We start from the raw sequence: 15,441 nt of genomic DNA on the forward strand, positions 1-15,441 counted from the left end.
TTTAACAGGATAGGACCTCATAGATTCTATGAGGTCCTATCTCTATATTAGTGTCCATTTTGGTCCTTCCACAGTACCAAAGAGATATTTTCAATACGGGCAACATTTCTGATCTGCAACCAATACGAGGATTATTCTTTGTTCAGTTGCCATTTATTGAATGGCAAAAAATTGATACAAGATACCTAAATAACATGTAGAAGGGGCAAAAATATATACCTGTCACTGGGGGTTTCTTACTGCCAGCAGAATGGAAGGGAAAGCAAAACTGATGGAAGCAATTTCTCTTTACAACTTTAATGGCACAATAAAAAAATCCACTTTGTGACAAAGCTACCTTTTCAAAAGTAAGACATACACATACCACATATTTAGGACAATCTCAAAATCACAAAATTGCAAGTAAAAAATAATGAAAAATGCAGCAATGTGATTAACAATAACAGCATGGGTAGCCACTAAAATACAATGAAAGCAACGTATTCATACTAGCTAGTCAACAATTGGTGGGACATCAAGTTAACTACACTTGGAGCCTGTGGGAGAATATTTGCTTGAAGGTTTAAACTTGCAATTTACCAATGTCATGATGTGCTGTTTTTTTGTTTTTGTTTTTTAAATAAATTGAATGCATAAGTAACTTGCTATGCTCCCTACCAAACCCTCTTTCTCTTCTTGTTCTTACTGGTGTCTGGAATTTACCAATAAACATATTTTTCTCCTTATGCCAAAGAAAAGGTGTGTGAAAGCAGTTATTCAAAAATAATATTACTAACAAACTTTACATCAATCTATACAGTTATTTAAATGTTTGCATTCAAAAGAGTCAAAATCACTCGACTCCAGAGAGCTTGATTGTTGGCAATATTAATAACTAGAGGGGCTGACATGATAGTTACCCGTTGCTTTCTGAGCCATGAGAAGTCTGGTGCTGAAGAAACGTGTCCAAGCATGAGAATGTCTCAGTGCACTCTGTGCATTCGTAAAGAACCTCTGAAGAATTTCCTTTATCATTTCCAGTATGGTCCATAAAGTCATCTTCTAGGTCCTCTGCGTGACCCTTTTCTAAGACAGGGTCCCTACTAGAACCAGTCCCGTGAGTTTTTTGTCCAACATCATTCGTATCTCCAGTGCTCGGGTGATCTTGAAGGTGAACCTCAAGGGATGAAGAGTTTCTGAATTGAGCTGGACACTTGGGACACTTACTAGGTTCCTTTTTGTGATAGCGCAAGTGTCGTTGGTACACACATAACAGCCCAAATCTCTTTCCACATTCCTGACACTTGTAGTTAACTCTGCCCGCTTTTCCTGACTGTTTCCCCTTTGGGTGCTGCTCTGGTGATGATGTTTGTTCATGGTCAGACAAGCTCCTTGTTTTCTCATCAGGAGAGCTTGGAATTTTCTCACCGTTAAGAGAATTGGAGGCAGACCCATTTTGTGGATTTGTGTACAAGTGTTTCAAACCTGGTTTCTTTTCTAACTCAGTTTTGTGGTACATGGCTATATGCCTTCTCAAATCACAGCGCTGTGGAAAAGCTCTACCACAAAATACACATGTGTGCATAGTACCCTTATGGTATCTCATGTGTCGTGATAAACTGCTAGAATGATTAAAGACGCGATGACAGTGCTTGCAAGGATGCAGCTTGCCATTTGGATTACTCCCTCTTCTACGTCTGCCTTTAGGCGAAATTCTTCGCTTAATGATTCTTTGCGATTCTTGGTTCAGCTGATCTATTTCTTCCTGAGTTTGATGTGTGAGATGATGCTCCTTCAGAGCTGTTAACTTTTGGAAACGATCCCCACATAAACCACATCTGTATGGTGTGAAAGAGTAATCAGGATCAATCTTATCACTAGATTTCCTAAGGATTTCCCTCCCCCCATTCTTTACATCAGTGCCATTACTGTAGCAGTTTTCAAATGGGTCATCTTCAATGTTTTTTGGGTTTATTTCTACTTCGATTTCTGTTGCTAAATTAGCATCAGGCTCTTTTCCTGTGCAATGGTGCAGTGAATGTGTCTGAAAATCTGACATCCAGAAAAAATTCAACTTGCACTTCCTACAAGAATATGTTTTCTCAAGTTTCTTTTCCTGCTTATTCACAGACTTACCCAAAGCTGTAGCCTTGGGGGAGGGGTGATTTTCTTTTTGATGAGCATTGAGTGCATCCACTTTAAGGAATCGCTTACCACAATGACTACAGCAGTGAAACCTTTCATTGGCATGGTCTTGGAGGTGTTTTTTAAGGTCATGTCTACCTTCAAAGATCTTACAGCACAAAGTACACTTGTAACCTCGCTCTGTGTTTCGATACTGCTGGTGACGATGTAAACTCTGCAAGCTGTTAAATGATCTGCTACATATTTCACAACGGTGATGACCCTGACGAGACTTGTCCATGTTGAAGTCTGCTGGCCTTGGCCTTAACACATCTCTATTGGGAGATGGCTGTTGCTGTAAAGTCGGGGACACTGGTTTGGTAAGGGATGGGAAAGACGATGGCAGGACACCAGGAGACACTGGTTTTAAAGAAGAACGTGACTCCAAACCATTCACAACTGTCAGTGTACCATTTTCTTGTAGCACATATTCTCGAGGGACCTCAAATCCATTGGATGAGCCATCAAACGAAAATGATTCCAAAGGTCCATGAATGGCCATGTGGGCCAGCACATTAGAGTACTGACTGAATCCATCACCACACTCTGTGCAGATGAAAGTACTTGATTCTCCAGACAACTGCGCTGCAGCAACAGTATTCACTGACTTCTGCTTTTCCATGATGAAATTATTTTGGCGATGTACTGATGGCATCACTTTACAGTCTGCAAGTGTGAGTAAAACTCTATCAAGACATCCACAAATTGGTTTCCATATGAGAGTTAGTATGTCCACTCTCTCTCCCGACTGGTTCTAGAAAGATGTCCAAGCGAGCTGAACGCTCATCCCTCCGAGGTTCTCCATCAGTTGCATCAGTTCCTGGGAAAAACAACAACAAAAAAAACAATTAAACTAATGAAGCCCATATGACAGAGGACTTTAAAGAAAAAAAAAATACCTTTGTATTCATTGCAAATAACAAAAACCAGGTCAGGTGATGTGTGTTGACTAATTCCAACTGACTGAAACTGAAAATACAGGTTTAACCTGCCTTACTGAAGTTGGAAATGGGTTTCAGCTTGACAGTGTGTGTGGACACCAGATAATACTGAAGTGAGACCTCCTTAAGGCACAGGCAGCCAAAATAAATGTATTGTTTTCAACAATGTGTTGTATGTGGAAATTCACTTGATTTGTCTCACAGAGTCACATAAAATATTTTCATTTTTTTGGGAAGTTAACTTGCTTGTGGTTAGTGTTTTTTTTCTATGTAGCAGATCAATGGTCAATGACATGGCTTTCAATTTATAGTACACATGGGCAAACTGCCAACTACATTTTACTGCAACCACATTCAGTGCGTTTACATTCACAGTTTAATCGAGCTATGTTTAAAAATCAATTTGGGCATCTAATCTGACTTCTGTCCTTGTCCCAGTTGACGTGCAACTGAGAAAATCGAATAACTGATGGGAACATGTCCTCCTCCTCAACACTTGGTGCTGATATGCGTCGTTTCAGTGGGTTAATATGGCCCCATTTCCGATTGACCTTAGTTCGACACTTTGTGCCGTCGCTACTGACCAGCTAATGCCACCGGCTAATGCCACCGGCTTTAGGAGCATGTGGAGCATGCGCACATGCGTTGTCTTTTCATACATGCCGGCAAAAATCCAATTACAATTGCATTATCTGGGTGTCCTAATTGGAGTTGGAGGACTCCGACATTATTTGGACTAACACGTTTACATGTACTTCAATTGTCCAGTTATAGTCAGATTAAGGCAATAATTTGTTTTTTTCAAGTCTCATGTAAACATACTGACTGATGAAAAAGAGAGCACAATACACAGTATCAACAGATACCTTAAGTAAAGGTATACTAATCGGGAGAAATAAAGTGCCAGTGGGATTTTGAAGATTATTTTCAAAACATTCTCCAGTTTGCATTGGCAACTATCACTGAATCCAATAAGTGAAGCAAAAATCGCAATTTTTTTTTAGAATTGTTACATTTATATATTTAAATAAGTCCAGAAGCTCATCATCACATTAAACACCGTTATACAGGTCATGGTATACCTATTTGTACATTAGGGAACTACTCATTTCTGTTTCCAAATACACAACTGGAATAATGATTGTCTTGGAGCTTGGGTTACAGCAACCAGGTTGAGCAGAGGAAAGATGCTTTACTGAGCATGTTTTTGCACTGCAGAACGCAGGTTTGACCCCAATTCCTCATCTCTTCTCTGACAGCAACCTCTGAGTGCACAGACACTGCGGTGAGCTGAGCAGTGCAGTATATGAACCATGACAAAAGCAAAAATGTAGAAAATGAGAATTTGGGGAGTGCTTGGACATCCCTCCATTTTCTCAATTCCACAGAGAAAGTGGCCATTGCCTAACTGTTGGTTCACAGATACAAGTGGCTGACAAAGACCTTACCTGAGCTGTTTAACAGGATTTTCAACTCTTTAAGACTATCAACACAGAATCGTTGTAAACAGCTTGACAGTGCTTGCACTTCAAGAGGTTGGTGGGAAAAATGCTGTAACATTATTAAAACTTCTGTAGGACCCAAATCACCTGTCCTGAGCCAAACCATTGTTTTGCTGTGAAGTAAGGCTGGCGATCTGTACCTTAATAACATGGACAAACGGAGGGCACTTACGCTTGCTCAAATTGAAAGAGAAGGTTAGACAGGGAAACAGAAATCTGAGTAATAGTGCAGGAGGTCCTTGGAAGGAGGAGAAATAACAGGGGTGCTGTTACCACCAGCTGGTGCAGGACTTCTATTTATTAACAACACGGTTGTTACAGAACTTGCAAACAGAACTGGAGTTACGTCCAGCATCTAATCTAATGGAACTTAGCCTCAACCCATCAGGGTATATCTCATCTTATTAGAGGCCTTGATCAGACCTCTTGCAGAATTAGTATTCCTCCCCTTTAATGGCCAAACATGAACCTGCTTATCCTGGTAATGCTAAATTGAATTTTTATCAAATGTATACCATATTTGAAGGACGGATGTCAAAACCCCTCATTGCACAGTCCAGAGGGGATGGGACTTGACCTCAACCTATCAGGCCTTTAGCCATGAAATCCTGCCCAAGCCGAAGTACATACTTAGTGTTTCCCTAGGTTTACAGCTTTTAGCGAACACATATTTTCCAACGTGCATGCCTCAAATGTTTTAAGTTAAACCCATTGATCTGTGCACTTTGAGAGGTAAATGAGACCAAGCAGCTCACATTACATTTTCACAGTCAGGAGATTCCAATTTTTTTTTCTTCCATAAAAAGCCAAAATTTAGTGGCCTCTTGCAGATTCAAATGCCACTATTCCATCATGTACACTGATCTTAATCATTGCATATTTTAATTAAGGAGAATAAAGGGTTATTGTAGGTTTTATTTAAGGCATCATATTTTGACAGTCTTCTTGTAAATTTTGTGGTGGATTCTGTTGTCTGTGCTCTTATTTTGAAAGCGTGTGTTCAGCCACAGGAAGATATTAAGACTGTTAGGCACAGTTTAGCCTTTTTGGTTAAAACAACTTTAATTGTCAGCTAATGCTAATCAAACGGCATACGCAACAGAGTGTTTGGATCGGTTTGCATCTGTGACCAGCCCGTACAGGTTGATGGTATTTAGTTTGGCGCGCACTCAAGCACACGGAGAGATGATGTGGGGGCAGGACTGATACAGACAGGTAGGCATTTAGCAGTGTCTCTATCATGCTGGAATTGTTTTGTAGTGAAGTGGGGTGGGCAGCTTGGTAAATTCAGTGCGTGAATGAGCATGCATGTCTCAGTGGAGGCCGCCACAGTCAAGGTAACTAATTGGAAACCCTGGGGCACGTGTGTTTATGTGCGCGCATCGGGGCAAAACTTCTACACGCAACCATGTAGAGACAGAAATTACATGCCATAGTGTAATTATTTAGTTTGTTACATAAAAGGACAAGATATATAGGAAAGGTAACCTTAAATTACTTATGTATGCACCCTCCTAATATAATGGTAGGGGAAACACTGGTACTCATTTGCAGTAAGCCGGCTTTGTCCAACTCAGCTGGACATTTCCAAAAGCCCCAAGACAAAAATGACAAGTGCGTCTAACATCTTCAGTGATGTGGTTTGCCTGGAACACGCCAAAGAATGTATTGTTTTGATTTCTTTATCTTCTTCTTCCTCTTCTTTCATTTCCGGCCGACTAGGAATGGGAGGGGCACTGCTGCCTCCTGCTGGTTAAAACGGCAATGCATTTGGTGTTTCACAAATGGAAATGATGTACGTATTAATGTACGTACAGAGCGGGAAAGTGGAATCGGATCACAAGTGGTCACTGAAGACGCATGTGGAGACGCATGCCACTGCCAGGTGAGAACACACAGAGTTGGACAGCTGTCCACTTGAGTTCGGATCACTCAGATCGAACGTTGCTGCTAAATGGAAACAGGGTCTCAGAGCCCTGAATCCAGGGGACCCTCCTCCAGTCTATTTGCCTCCAGCTCCTTCCACATTCCAGGCAGTGCCTCACACACCCCAGGCTCACTTAGCACCACACCCATCCCCACCCCAGGCTCACTTAGCACCACACCCATCCCCACCCCAGGCACCTCCAGCAACTCACCATTCTAGGAAATGATCCAGTCTGTAGCATCTCCTTTTCCTCAGACAGCCCCAGCACCTTCCTCTTGTCATGGCCTCCATCAAATCCTCAGTCTACTCAATGCCCCTGTACTTCTAACTACTCCAGGCAACCCCCAGCACCTCTTCTCTAACAAGACCTTCCAGCGACTCAGCCACCATAGCACCCCCTCCCTACCAGTTGTCACCTGCTCCTACAGTCCAAGTATCTTTAGAGTCTGCAAATTGCTAATAGGCTAACAGTTAGCTCTGTAGCAGTACAGTGTGTATGTGCTGCTGCTGCAGGAGGTGTTCACTTAGCGATCTCTGTTTGTCTACAACAAGTAATCTGTGCACAGTTAGCGATGCCAGTTAATTAAAGACAGCCATATTTATGATAATTAGCCATGCTGGTTTGTTTTGATCAGCTACTGATGTTGCGCAGTTAGGGACGGCGGCCACAGTTGCGCCACCCGTGTTTAATCCGTCGCGTATGTGAATAGGATCACGGTCGAAACTGTTGCTAAGCGATTACCAAACGTCACTTCCGGGGTTTCATTAGTCCCTCTGTGGGATTTTATTTATTTATTTATCTTATTCTAACTTTTATAAATTTTAGCTTTAGTTTCAATTTGTGGAAGAAGTTTATTAAAAGCCCATGCCTATATCATGCATGTAAAGAGTTATAATAAAACATTTCAAAATGCATGTGCAGCTCTGTTAGATAAAAGTCTGTTGGTCCAGTCATATAGTTTGTCATGGTAGTTTTCTTAAAATCTTGTCTCGTGAACCCAATATCGTGTCTCGTCTCGTGAGCTGTAAGTATCGTCACACCCCTAGATCGTACTTTTACTGACACCTGTTCCTTTTCAGCTGCAATAGTCCCCTGTGGCTGTGCTTCAATCTTCTGTTTTCCTGGTTCCACCAACTGCCTTTTTTGACATCAAGTCCCATCTCCGTGGCTGTCCTTCAGTGGGGTCACGTTTCTGACACACAAGAGCCTCTCTGCCCATCTGGTCTCCCTCCTGTTAATCCTCCACAGGTACTCAATGCTGTTTTGAGAAAAAACTGAATGCACCATCAACTTAAAACCCCTTGGATATGGGTCATCAGATTTGGCTGATCCATGTGACCCAAAATCTGCTCCTCATGGGATAGTGAGATGCCTCCCTTCCCCAGGCAGTGTATTGTGGCTCATATTTAAGAGTTGAAGCAGAGGAAGATTGGATCAGCCAGATCGTAGCAAACCACTTCTGGGCTTGCTTTATCAAAGACTATTAACCAGGCTTCACACATGCCAGAAATGGCAAAAGGGCTCACCAATCTAATCGTTTCATGGTAATAGACCCACAGCTGCCTGGAGGACTCAGGCCTATTGGAAAGGTAAACCCTCTCAGTCAAAGTGAGGAATGGTGTGTCTGAAGAGCATAGGTCAACAGCAAGGGGAAACCATACATCTGACCTGTTGTTATTCCTCTCTTTAATGGCCGACAAGGGCTGTATGCATTAGTTGTGTGCTTGGCTAGCAAACGGCATTCAAGACAAGGTGTCCTTCGCAGGTAACCAATCAACAATGCCAGTAATTGCAAACAACTTTAGTCTTGTCAATAAACCTGTCTTCAGGGCATTCCACTTTGGGCAAAGGATAATTGTTTGGAATTAAACAATACTTCGTTACAGTTATCCACTATAAAATATATGTGACAATTCAAAATCCCACAGTTCCCACAAAAGTCCTGCTATGCTGTAAAAGATCTGTGCTGGCTTTTTGCTTTCGGGCAATCATAGTGATCCTGCAAAGGTGTGGTATTCGTGCCCATTTATAGTGCAGTCCGATGTCACGAAACAAGGTGGGAGGTGCAACAGAGCAGCAAAATGCTGCACAGTAGCACAGTGCAAATGGGCTCCCTAGTTAGCACAAGAGCAATGTGTTCAGTTTGTGACATCCATGTTTACAATCAGCAGCGGACCCCTGCACAGTAAGCAATGCCGGTTTGTTTACAACAAGCAGCGGACACTGCACAAAATTAAATTTAAAATTGATTTTTTAAAACCCAGCCCTATGATGCAGCACATTATATTCTGGTGGCAGACTAAGAGGCAGGCTGAAATAATTATTATTATTGAAGAGAGGGTAAAGACATGAGAATTTACCGTTATGTACCAGTACAAATGCAAACAGTAGCCAATTCTAGCTGCTTGAACCTGCGGAAATCTATGATCATTTCCTTAGTCTTTGACGTGTTCAGAAGGAGATAGTTCTTGTGATTCCAGTCACTGAAGGCTTTTATCAGATCCCTATATTCAGATTCCTGTCCATTCCTGATACACACCAGCATAGCAGTGTTGTCCGAGTAAATTCTAGATGTGGAAGTCCGCTTTGTACAGTGTGAACAGGAATGGAGCCAGAACAGTCCCTTGTGGAGCCCCTGTGCTGCTCATTAATGTCCCAGAAACACAGTTCCCCAGCCTGACATACTGTGGTCTTCCTGTCAGGTAATCCAGGAGATGAAAGAAAGATCCACTCCCATCTCTGTGAGCTTGTTTTTGAGTGTGTTGGGTCGGATGGTGTTGAATGCGCTTGAAAAATCAAAGAACATGATTCTCACATACGCACCAGTTTCCTCCAGATGAGCAAAGGCACGGTGAAGCATGTAGAGGACAGCATCGTTCACTCCCATGTGTTGTTTGTATGCAAACTGCAGGGGGTCGAGTTTGTCTTTGACTTCAGCTCTCAGTAGGCGTAGAATCAGCCGCTCCAAGGTCTTCATGATGTGAGAAGTAAGGGCTACTGGTCTGTAGTCATTAAGTTCAGCTGGACTTTTATTTTTGGTACCGGCACAACACAGAAAATTTTCCACAGTGCTGGCACTCGCCCCAACTGCAGACTGAGGTTGAAGATCTTGTGGAGAGGTTGACACATTTGGGCAGCACAGTCCTTGAGCAGCCTTGGACACACACCATCTGGACCAGCAGCCTTCCCAGAGCAAAGTCTTCCCAGTTCCAACCTCACCCCAATCTCTGTGACAGACAAGGGTGGAGGCTCAGGTGTGAGAGGGGGGTGGATGGTGCTTTGGAAAGGTACACATTAGTGCTGCACGATTAATCTAATCGCAATCGCGATGTCACGCTGTGCAATTATGTAATCGCATAAAAGAGTGCGATTTAAATGTGCACGTGCCTGTGAACGGAACTATCTGTCCCGTGTGATGTGTTGAGCCCGGTGACTTCCATTATATGGCAATACTTTGGATTCAGGTACGAAGACACTGACCAGAAAGACGTGCTGTGTAAAACATGCAAAGCTTAAGTCGCTACGTCCCGAGGCAACACAACTAATCTATACCAAAATTTAAAACATCATGGAAAGCCCAAACAGGTAACGTGAAGGATAAAACTGAAACCTGCCTGAAACAACGACAACAACGCACAATTACAGCTTAGGACCATGGAACCTTATATAAGCTTGACCGTCCACTTTATTGACAATGACTATGAGCTTAAAAGCCAGTGCCTTCAAACATCGTATTTTCCCCAGGACCACACGGGAGAAAACATTGCATCGGGTCTGAAGGAGGCTTTGGCAGCATGGGGACTGTGTGAGGAACGTCAGGTTACCATAACTACAGACAACGCGAGTAACGTCATAAAGGCTGTGGAGCTGAATCACTGGCAAAGATTCCACTGTTTTGGCCATAGGCTTCATCTGGCCATTGGTAAGTTAATTATTATTTTCTACACTCCTTTACTTATTTACGGTTTGCTTTTTTGTTTTGTTTATTCATTTTAATGATCTGTATCTTGTTAACTCGACTTATATGATCAAATTGAGACTGCATTATTATTCATGCATGGCACAGCACTAGCACAACTAGCTAATTGTCCTTCTGTATGTAAAAATGATCCATGCACTTACTGATAATCTAATTATTTTAGATTTCAATTTTGTCACAACTCATAAATCTCTCTCTCCCTCTCCCTCTATCTCCTTCCCTCCCCCATAGATGGAAAAAAAAGGGAAGCTTTAAGGGAGGCACAGAGGGAGCTCAACCTTCCAGAACATGCAATGGTGACAGACTGCCAGACACGATGGGGATCCACGCAGAAAATTATAGCAAGAATCCTGGAACAAGAACGTGCCTTGACCAAGGTTCTCTCTACTGACCGCAAAGCATGACAGCTACTGCCCTCATGGCAAGACCTGGTTGTCCTCGAATCCATAAACAAGGCTCTCAGCCCACTCCAGAACTTCACAGATGCACTGTCAGCTGAGCAATATGTAAGCATATCATATCTGAAACCCATCTCCATATTCTGAACACCTCATTGCTGGCCGAAAACCCTGAGGACACTGACCTTACCAAGTCACTGAAAACTAAAAATCCTATGATACCTCAATGAAAAATATCAAGTTACAGAGTACCTGCTGAACATCACAACATTCCTCGATCCAAGGTTTAAATCAAAATACATGAACACAGAGGAGATGAGGATCATGAAGGAACGAGTGATCTCTGAGGTGGTAAGTAATAATTTTCTCTATTGCTGCCAAGATATGATCTTTATGTATTCTTAAGTGTGCCACAAATTAAAAATTCTTCTTATTCTTATTCTCATAGGCGATGGAAATTCACCAGTAGTAGCCTGGACCTCAGCACACCACAGTGATGAAGGATAGCCCAGATTTGGACAATTCACCACCTGCAGCTAAAGCTAAGAAGAAAACTTTAGCCAGTTTCTTCCATAACAGCACACCATCAGCATCAACACCACCAGCTACTTTGATGGCACAGTCCAAGGATGCAGTGACAACTGAACTCAAGTATAATTTCCCTTTGCTGTCCAAACTAGCACAGAAATATCTGTGCATACAAGCAACAAACTCTGCATCAGAAAGAGCTTTCAGCACAAGCGGTAATGTTGTCTCAGCCCATCGGTCCTGAAACCAGAAAGGGTTGATATGTTGTTTTTGTTTTTTTATCAAAGAACCTCTAAAGTGGTGGTACCCTTTTAGAAAGAGGATATGGAAAAACAAGTTCGTTATTTTAAAAAGAATGTACAGTGGTATCATTTTTATTGCTTTTGGTGTGGTTAACTGATTCACTTTCAGAGGGAGTTGTAGTAGGATACCAATTATTGCCCATTTTGAAATTTAACCACTGATTTTTTTTACACTCCTCTTTAATGTCCTTTTTTGAGCAGTCAAAATGTATTATTTTATTGTTCTAGTTGAACTTAGTGTTTAGAGAAAGGCCTCCACAGAAAGGTCTTCAAGTTATAATGTAAAGCAACACAGCCTTTGCACTTTTAAGGAATGCCTTTGCTATGTTAAGAAACAGGCATTTTTTCTCTGCACTTTGTAGAAATGCCTCTACTTTTTTTTTACTGTACAAAATTGTGTATCAAGTCGTACTTGAAAGGTTTACCAAAATGCCAACAGAATGGTCTTTAAGTTTCAAGAGTACTGTAGGAACTTTTGTTTCAGTAGTACTTAACAAGTTTACTTAAATGCCAGCAGAAAGGCACTTGAGTTTACAGTAATGACACTGTTTTGACAATTTGCAGAAATACCTTTATTTTCAAAATTTGTATTTATTTTTTCATATTAAGTTATTTGGAAAAAATACAGTGCTGTAAACTTCAAGTTTTGTATTTTTTGTGTCATATTTGTATATTTTGACTTGAGAAATATACAAACTATTGTAATTATCTGTGTTCTCCTTGATATTCAAGCAAGTATACTTATGACACCATTCATTTATAATATCGCAATATAGTCCACAATAATCGCAATTGCACATTTTCATCAAATCGTGCAGCACTAGTACACATCTTGAAGAAGAGGAGGTGGAGGTGGTATGTAAGATAAGATAATAAGTGTTGTTTGGTGTTTCCTGTCTCTGTAGGAACATACTATCAACACAGTTTGCAGTGCGTGCTACTCTGCTTCCAACATTAGGTAGCCGAAATATTCCTCAGACCCGTTTTTTCAACAATGTCTATTCTTTTGAGCCTTGGACTGTGTTTGGTGAGGTGTCTTTTTCAGTGCTGTGGCTTGAGTTAACATTTGTCTCACTCCCACTCCTAATTTACACAACTGCAGTAACTAAAACTTTAACACCTGTAGTGCCGACTGTTTCTTGTGGTTATCATTGGCTGTTTGTGTTTTCAGTCAGAACATGGATAGAATTAGTTCTATCGCAATTATATCGACCACGACTTAAATTGTTATTGAGGAAAAGTTATTTCGAGATATTTATCTCTATCATTTTATCGCCCAGCCCTAATATAATATATATACAGTGTTTCCCATACATAGTATACTACATACTGACCAAATAAAATTCATGCAACAGGCATCCTGTGAGGAAACACATTTTTGATGAACTAAAGATGATGTTGCATCCACCAAAACACAATGCCAACAATGCAAACTAGTTATAGATGTTAAGATACACAATCATCTGACCAAATTAAATTCTGAGTGAAATCTACCAAAAACACCACAGCTATAGAAAACTGACCCTGTACATTTTTCATTATAAGCCTGAGCCTGTAGTTGGAAGCACATTAAATGACAAAGGATTGATCAATATAAAACAGTGTTGTATATTATGTTTGACAGCTGCCCCCTTCCATACTGTCACTTGTATTGTATCATATATCTTCTGCAGTATTTTGTGTTTTAAGCAATATTCTGCAGATAAAAGACAATTCTTAAACTACCTCTTACCTCTGTAGGTCATTCAGTGTTGAAAAGAGGCTATCTAAAACCTGCTTTATCCTGCAACAACAAACTACACAGAGGTGACCCACCTACTGTCCTGTATCTGCCCACATTAATGACTGTTTCTGACTATTTATTACCATCCATTCATCTGCCTGCACTGCTGCTAATAAAGTTGAATCTAATCTAATCTAATCTAAATCCAGCCTGATGCTTCTCACCACAGATACGTACAAAACACAACAGGACACTGTACAACATATTTACAGTTTCCCCATCAAATAATTAGCTTTGATATATATACACACACAATATATATTTTCAGATATATCAAAACATTGTTTCTATATTTTAATGTGGGCTTAGTCCAGTCGAAGCGAATTTCCCCACTAGGGGACAATAAAGATTAACCTTGTATTATATCGCTAGGGGAAAACTACACACATTTTCCTAATTTATACATCTATAAATGCTGTCGATCAGAAACCGAAACAAATTAAAACACCTCCCAGCCAAATCAAATAACAAGCATGTGATTTCAAAAGAGCAAACTCGTTTTAGGGGATAGCGTTATTACCAAAGCAAAATGTTTACAACACAGGTGCATACAGGTGAGATTGTCTCAATTATTCTTGAGCTATGTTCAGTGCAAGGCATGTATGTACAAAGCCTTATATCTATGTGTAAGATTTCACATTTATCGAGAGCAGACATTAGATATTTAGATAGATGTCCGCCACCAGAGGGCGACTGAACCCTTTGCTAACAGATTGTAGATGGGCCGCTGCATAGCGTTAGCCTGCTTTCCAAGCTAATGTTTATTTGGAAAACAATACACACCAGCAATGGCTCATTAAAAGAGATAAAGCCAGGCACAAAAGGTAGATCAGCCCACAAAGTGTTTCCCCTAAAGGTGAAGCTGCGAGCTAACACTGCGGCTAACGTTAGCTGCTACTATGCTAGCTAACGCTACTTAGCAACGGGAGGAAAGCAATGTGATTGCTGTATTACCAGGCATTTTGACATTTAGCTCGATGTAGACATAACTTACCGTACAAGCCGGAACATCCCAGGATGCCGTTAATTTCACGTGCAGTACCCCGTTAGCACGGCTCCATAGCTGGAGACTGTTTACCGCTGAAGGCCGGAGCTATCTCCCCTTCAGAGGCCGATTCTTTTTTTCCCCTAGCGTCGCTCTCAAGACGCGGTGATGACGTCATGACGCACGCATTATACGTTCATGACGTTTTTCCCGAAAAACAAAAAGCCACCACATATCACCCTGTTACAGCCTTTATTTTGTGTTTTTATGAAAGAACTGGAGATTTACCTCAAATCAATTTCTAATGCTTAACCCTATAAAGCCAAGTGTATCATATTAGATACAGTTATTTTTGAGACCTCTACATCATCAAAAACCTGATGTATACATGTGTTGAAGATAAACAAACTGAGCAACAAATTGCACAAAAATACCAGATGTAGCAAAAATGATATGCAGGTTCCACGAATGGATCATTGCTGCATTAAAAAACTTCATATCTGCAGATGTATGATGTTGTGTTATATGGAAAAAATATGTATTTTGCATGTTTGAGGAAAAAGTCAAAGTCAAAGTCTTAATAGGTTAAATATGTTAGGGTTTATATGTTTTTGTTAGTTCGAGAAAAACAAACTGTGAGCAACAAATTGCACAAAAAGACCTGATGTATGAAATATGATACAAATTAGAATTCATATATGCAATTTATTTATTTCTTAAAATTCGTCAGCAGGTTAATAAGCACTCAGTTTTTACAAAAAATGAATTTTCTGGCAATTATTTCATGGTTCAGGCTTTATAGGGTTAAAACAAGAAAGCTGTAAAAACTGTGAGATTATGCTCCCACTTCAGTATTTTTGATTCAATTTAATTTTTCTTCGCTTGTGACCCCTGGCAATCTTTACTTATATATATATTTTATTTTTTTATTT

General features: G+C 40.7%; 1 protein-coding gene across 1 annotated transcript; it reads right to left on the reverse strand.

Moving 5' to 3' along the window:
• Positions 1 to 281: 281 nt before the first annotated feature.
• si:dkeyp-84f3.5 (uncharacterized protein LOC334144 homolog) lies at positions 282 to 14,668 on the reverse strand. The gene is made up of 2 exons (XM_059338476.1): positions 14,519 to 14,668; positions 282 to 2,983 (listed from the first exon to the last, which is right to left on the reverse strand). The coding sequence occupies exon 2, from the start codon at positions 2,816 to 2,818 to the stop codon at positions 896 to 898; it is 1,923 nt and encodes a 640-aa protein (XP_059194459.1). The 5' UTR covers positions 2,819 to 2,983; positions 14,519 to 14,668; the 3' UTR covers positions 282 to 895.
• Between the last annotated feature and the right edge of the window lie 773 nt (positions 14,669 to 15,441).

This window comes from Centropristis striata, chromosome 8, assembly GCF_030273125.1.
Source record: "Centropristis striata isolate RG_2023a ecotype Rhode Island chromosome 8, C.striata_1.0, whole genome shotgun sequence".
NCBI classification, from domain to species: Eukaryota; Metazoa; Chordata; class Actinopteri; order Perciformes; family Serranidae; genus Centropristis; species Centropristis striata.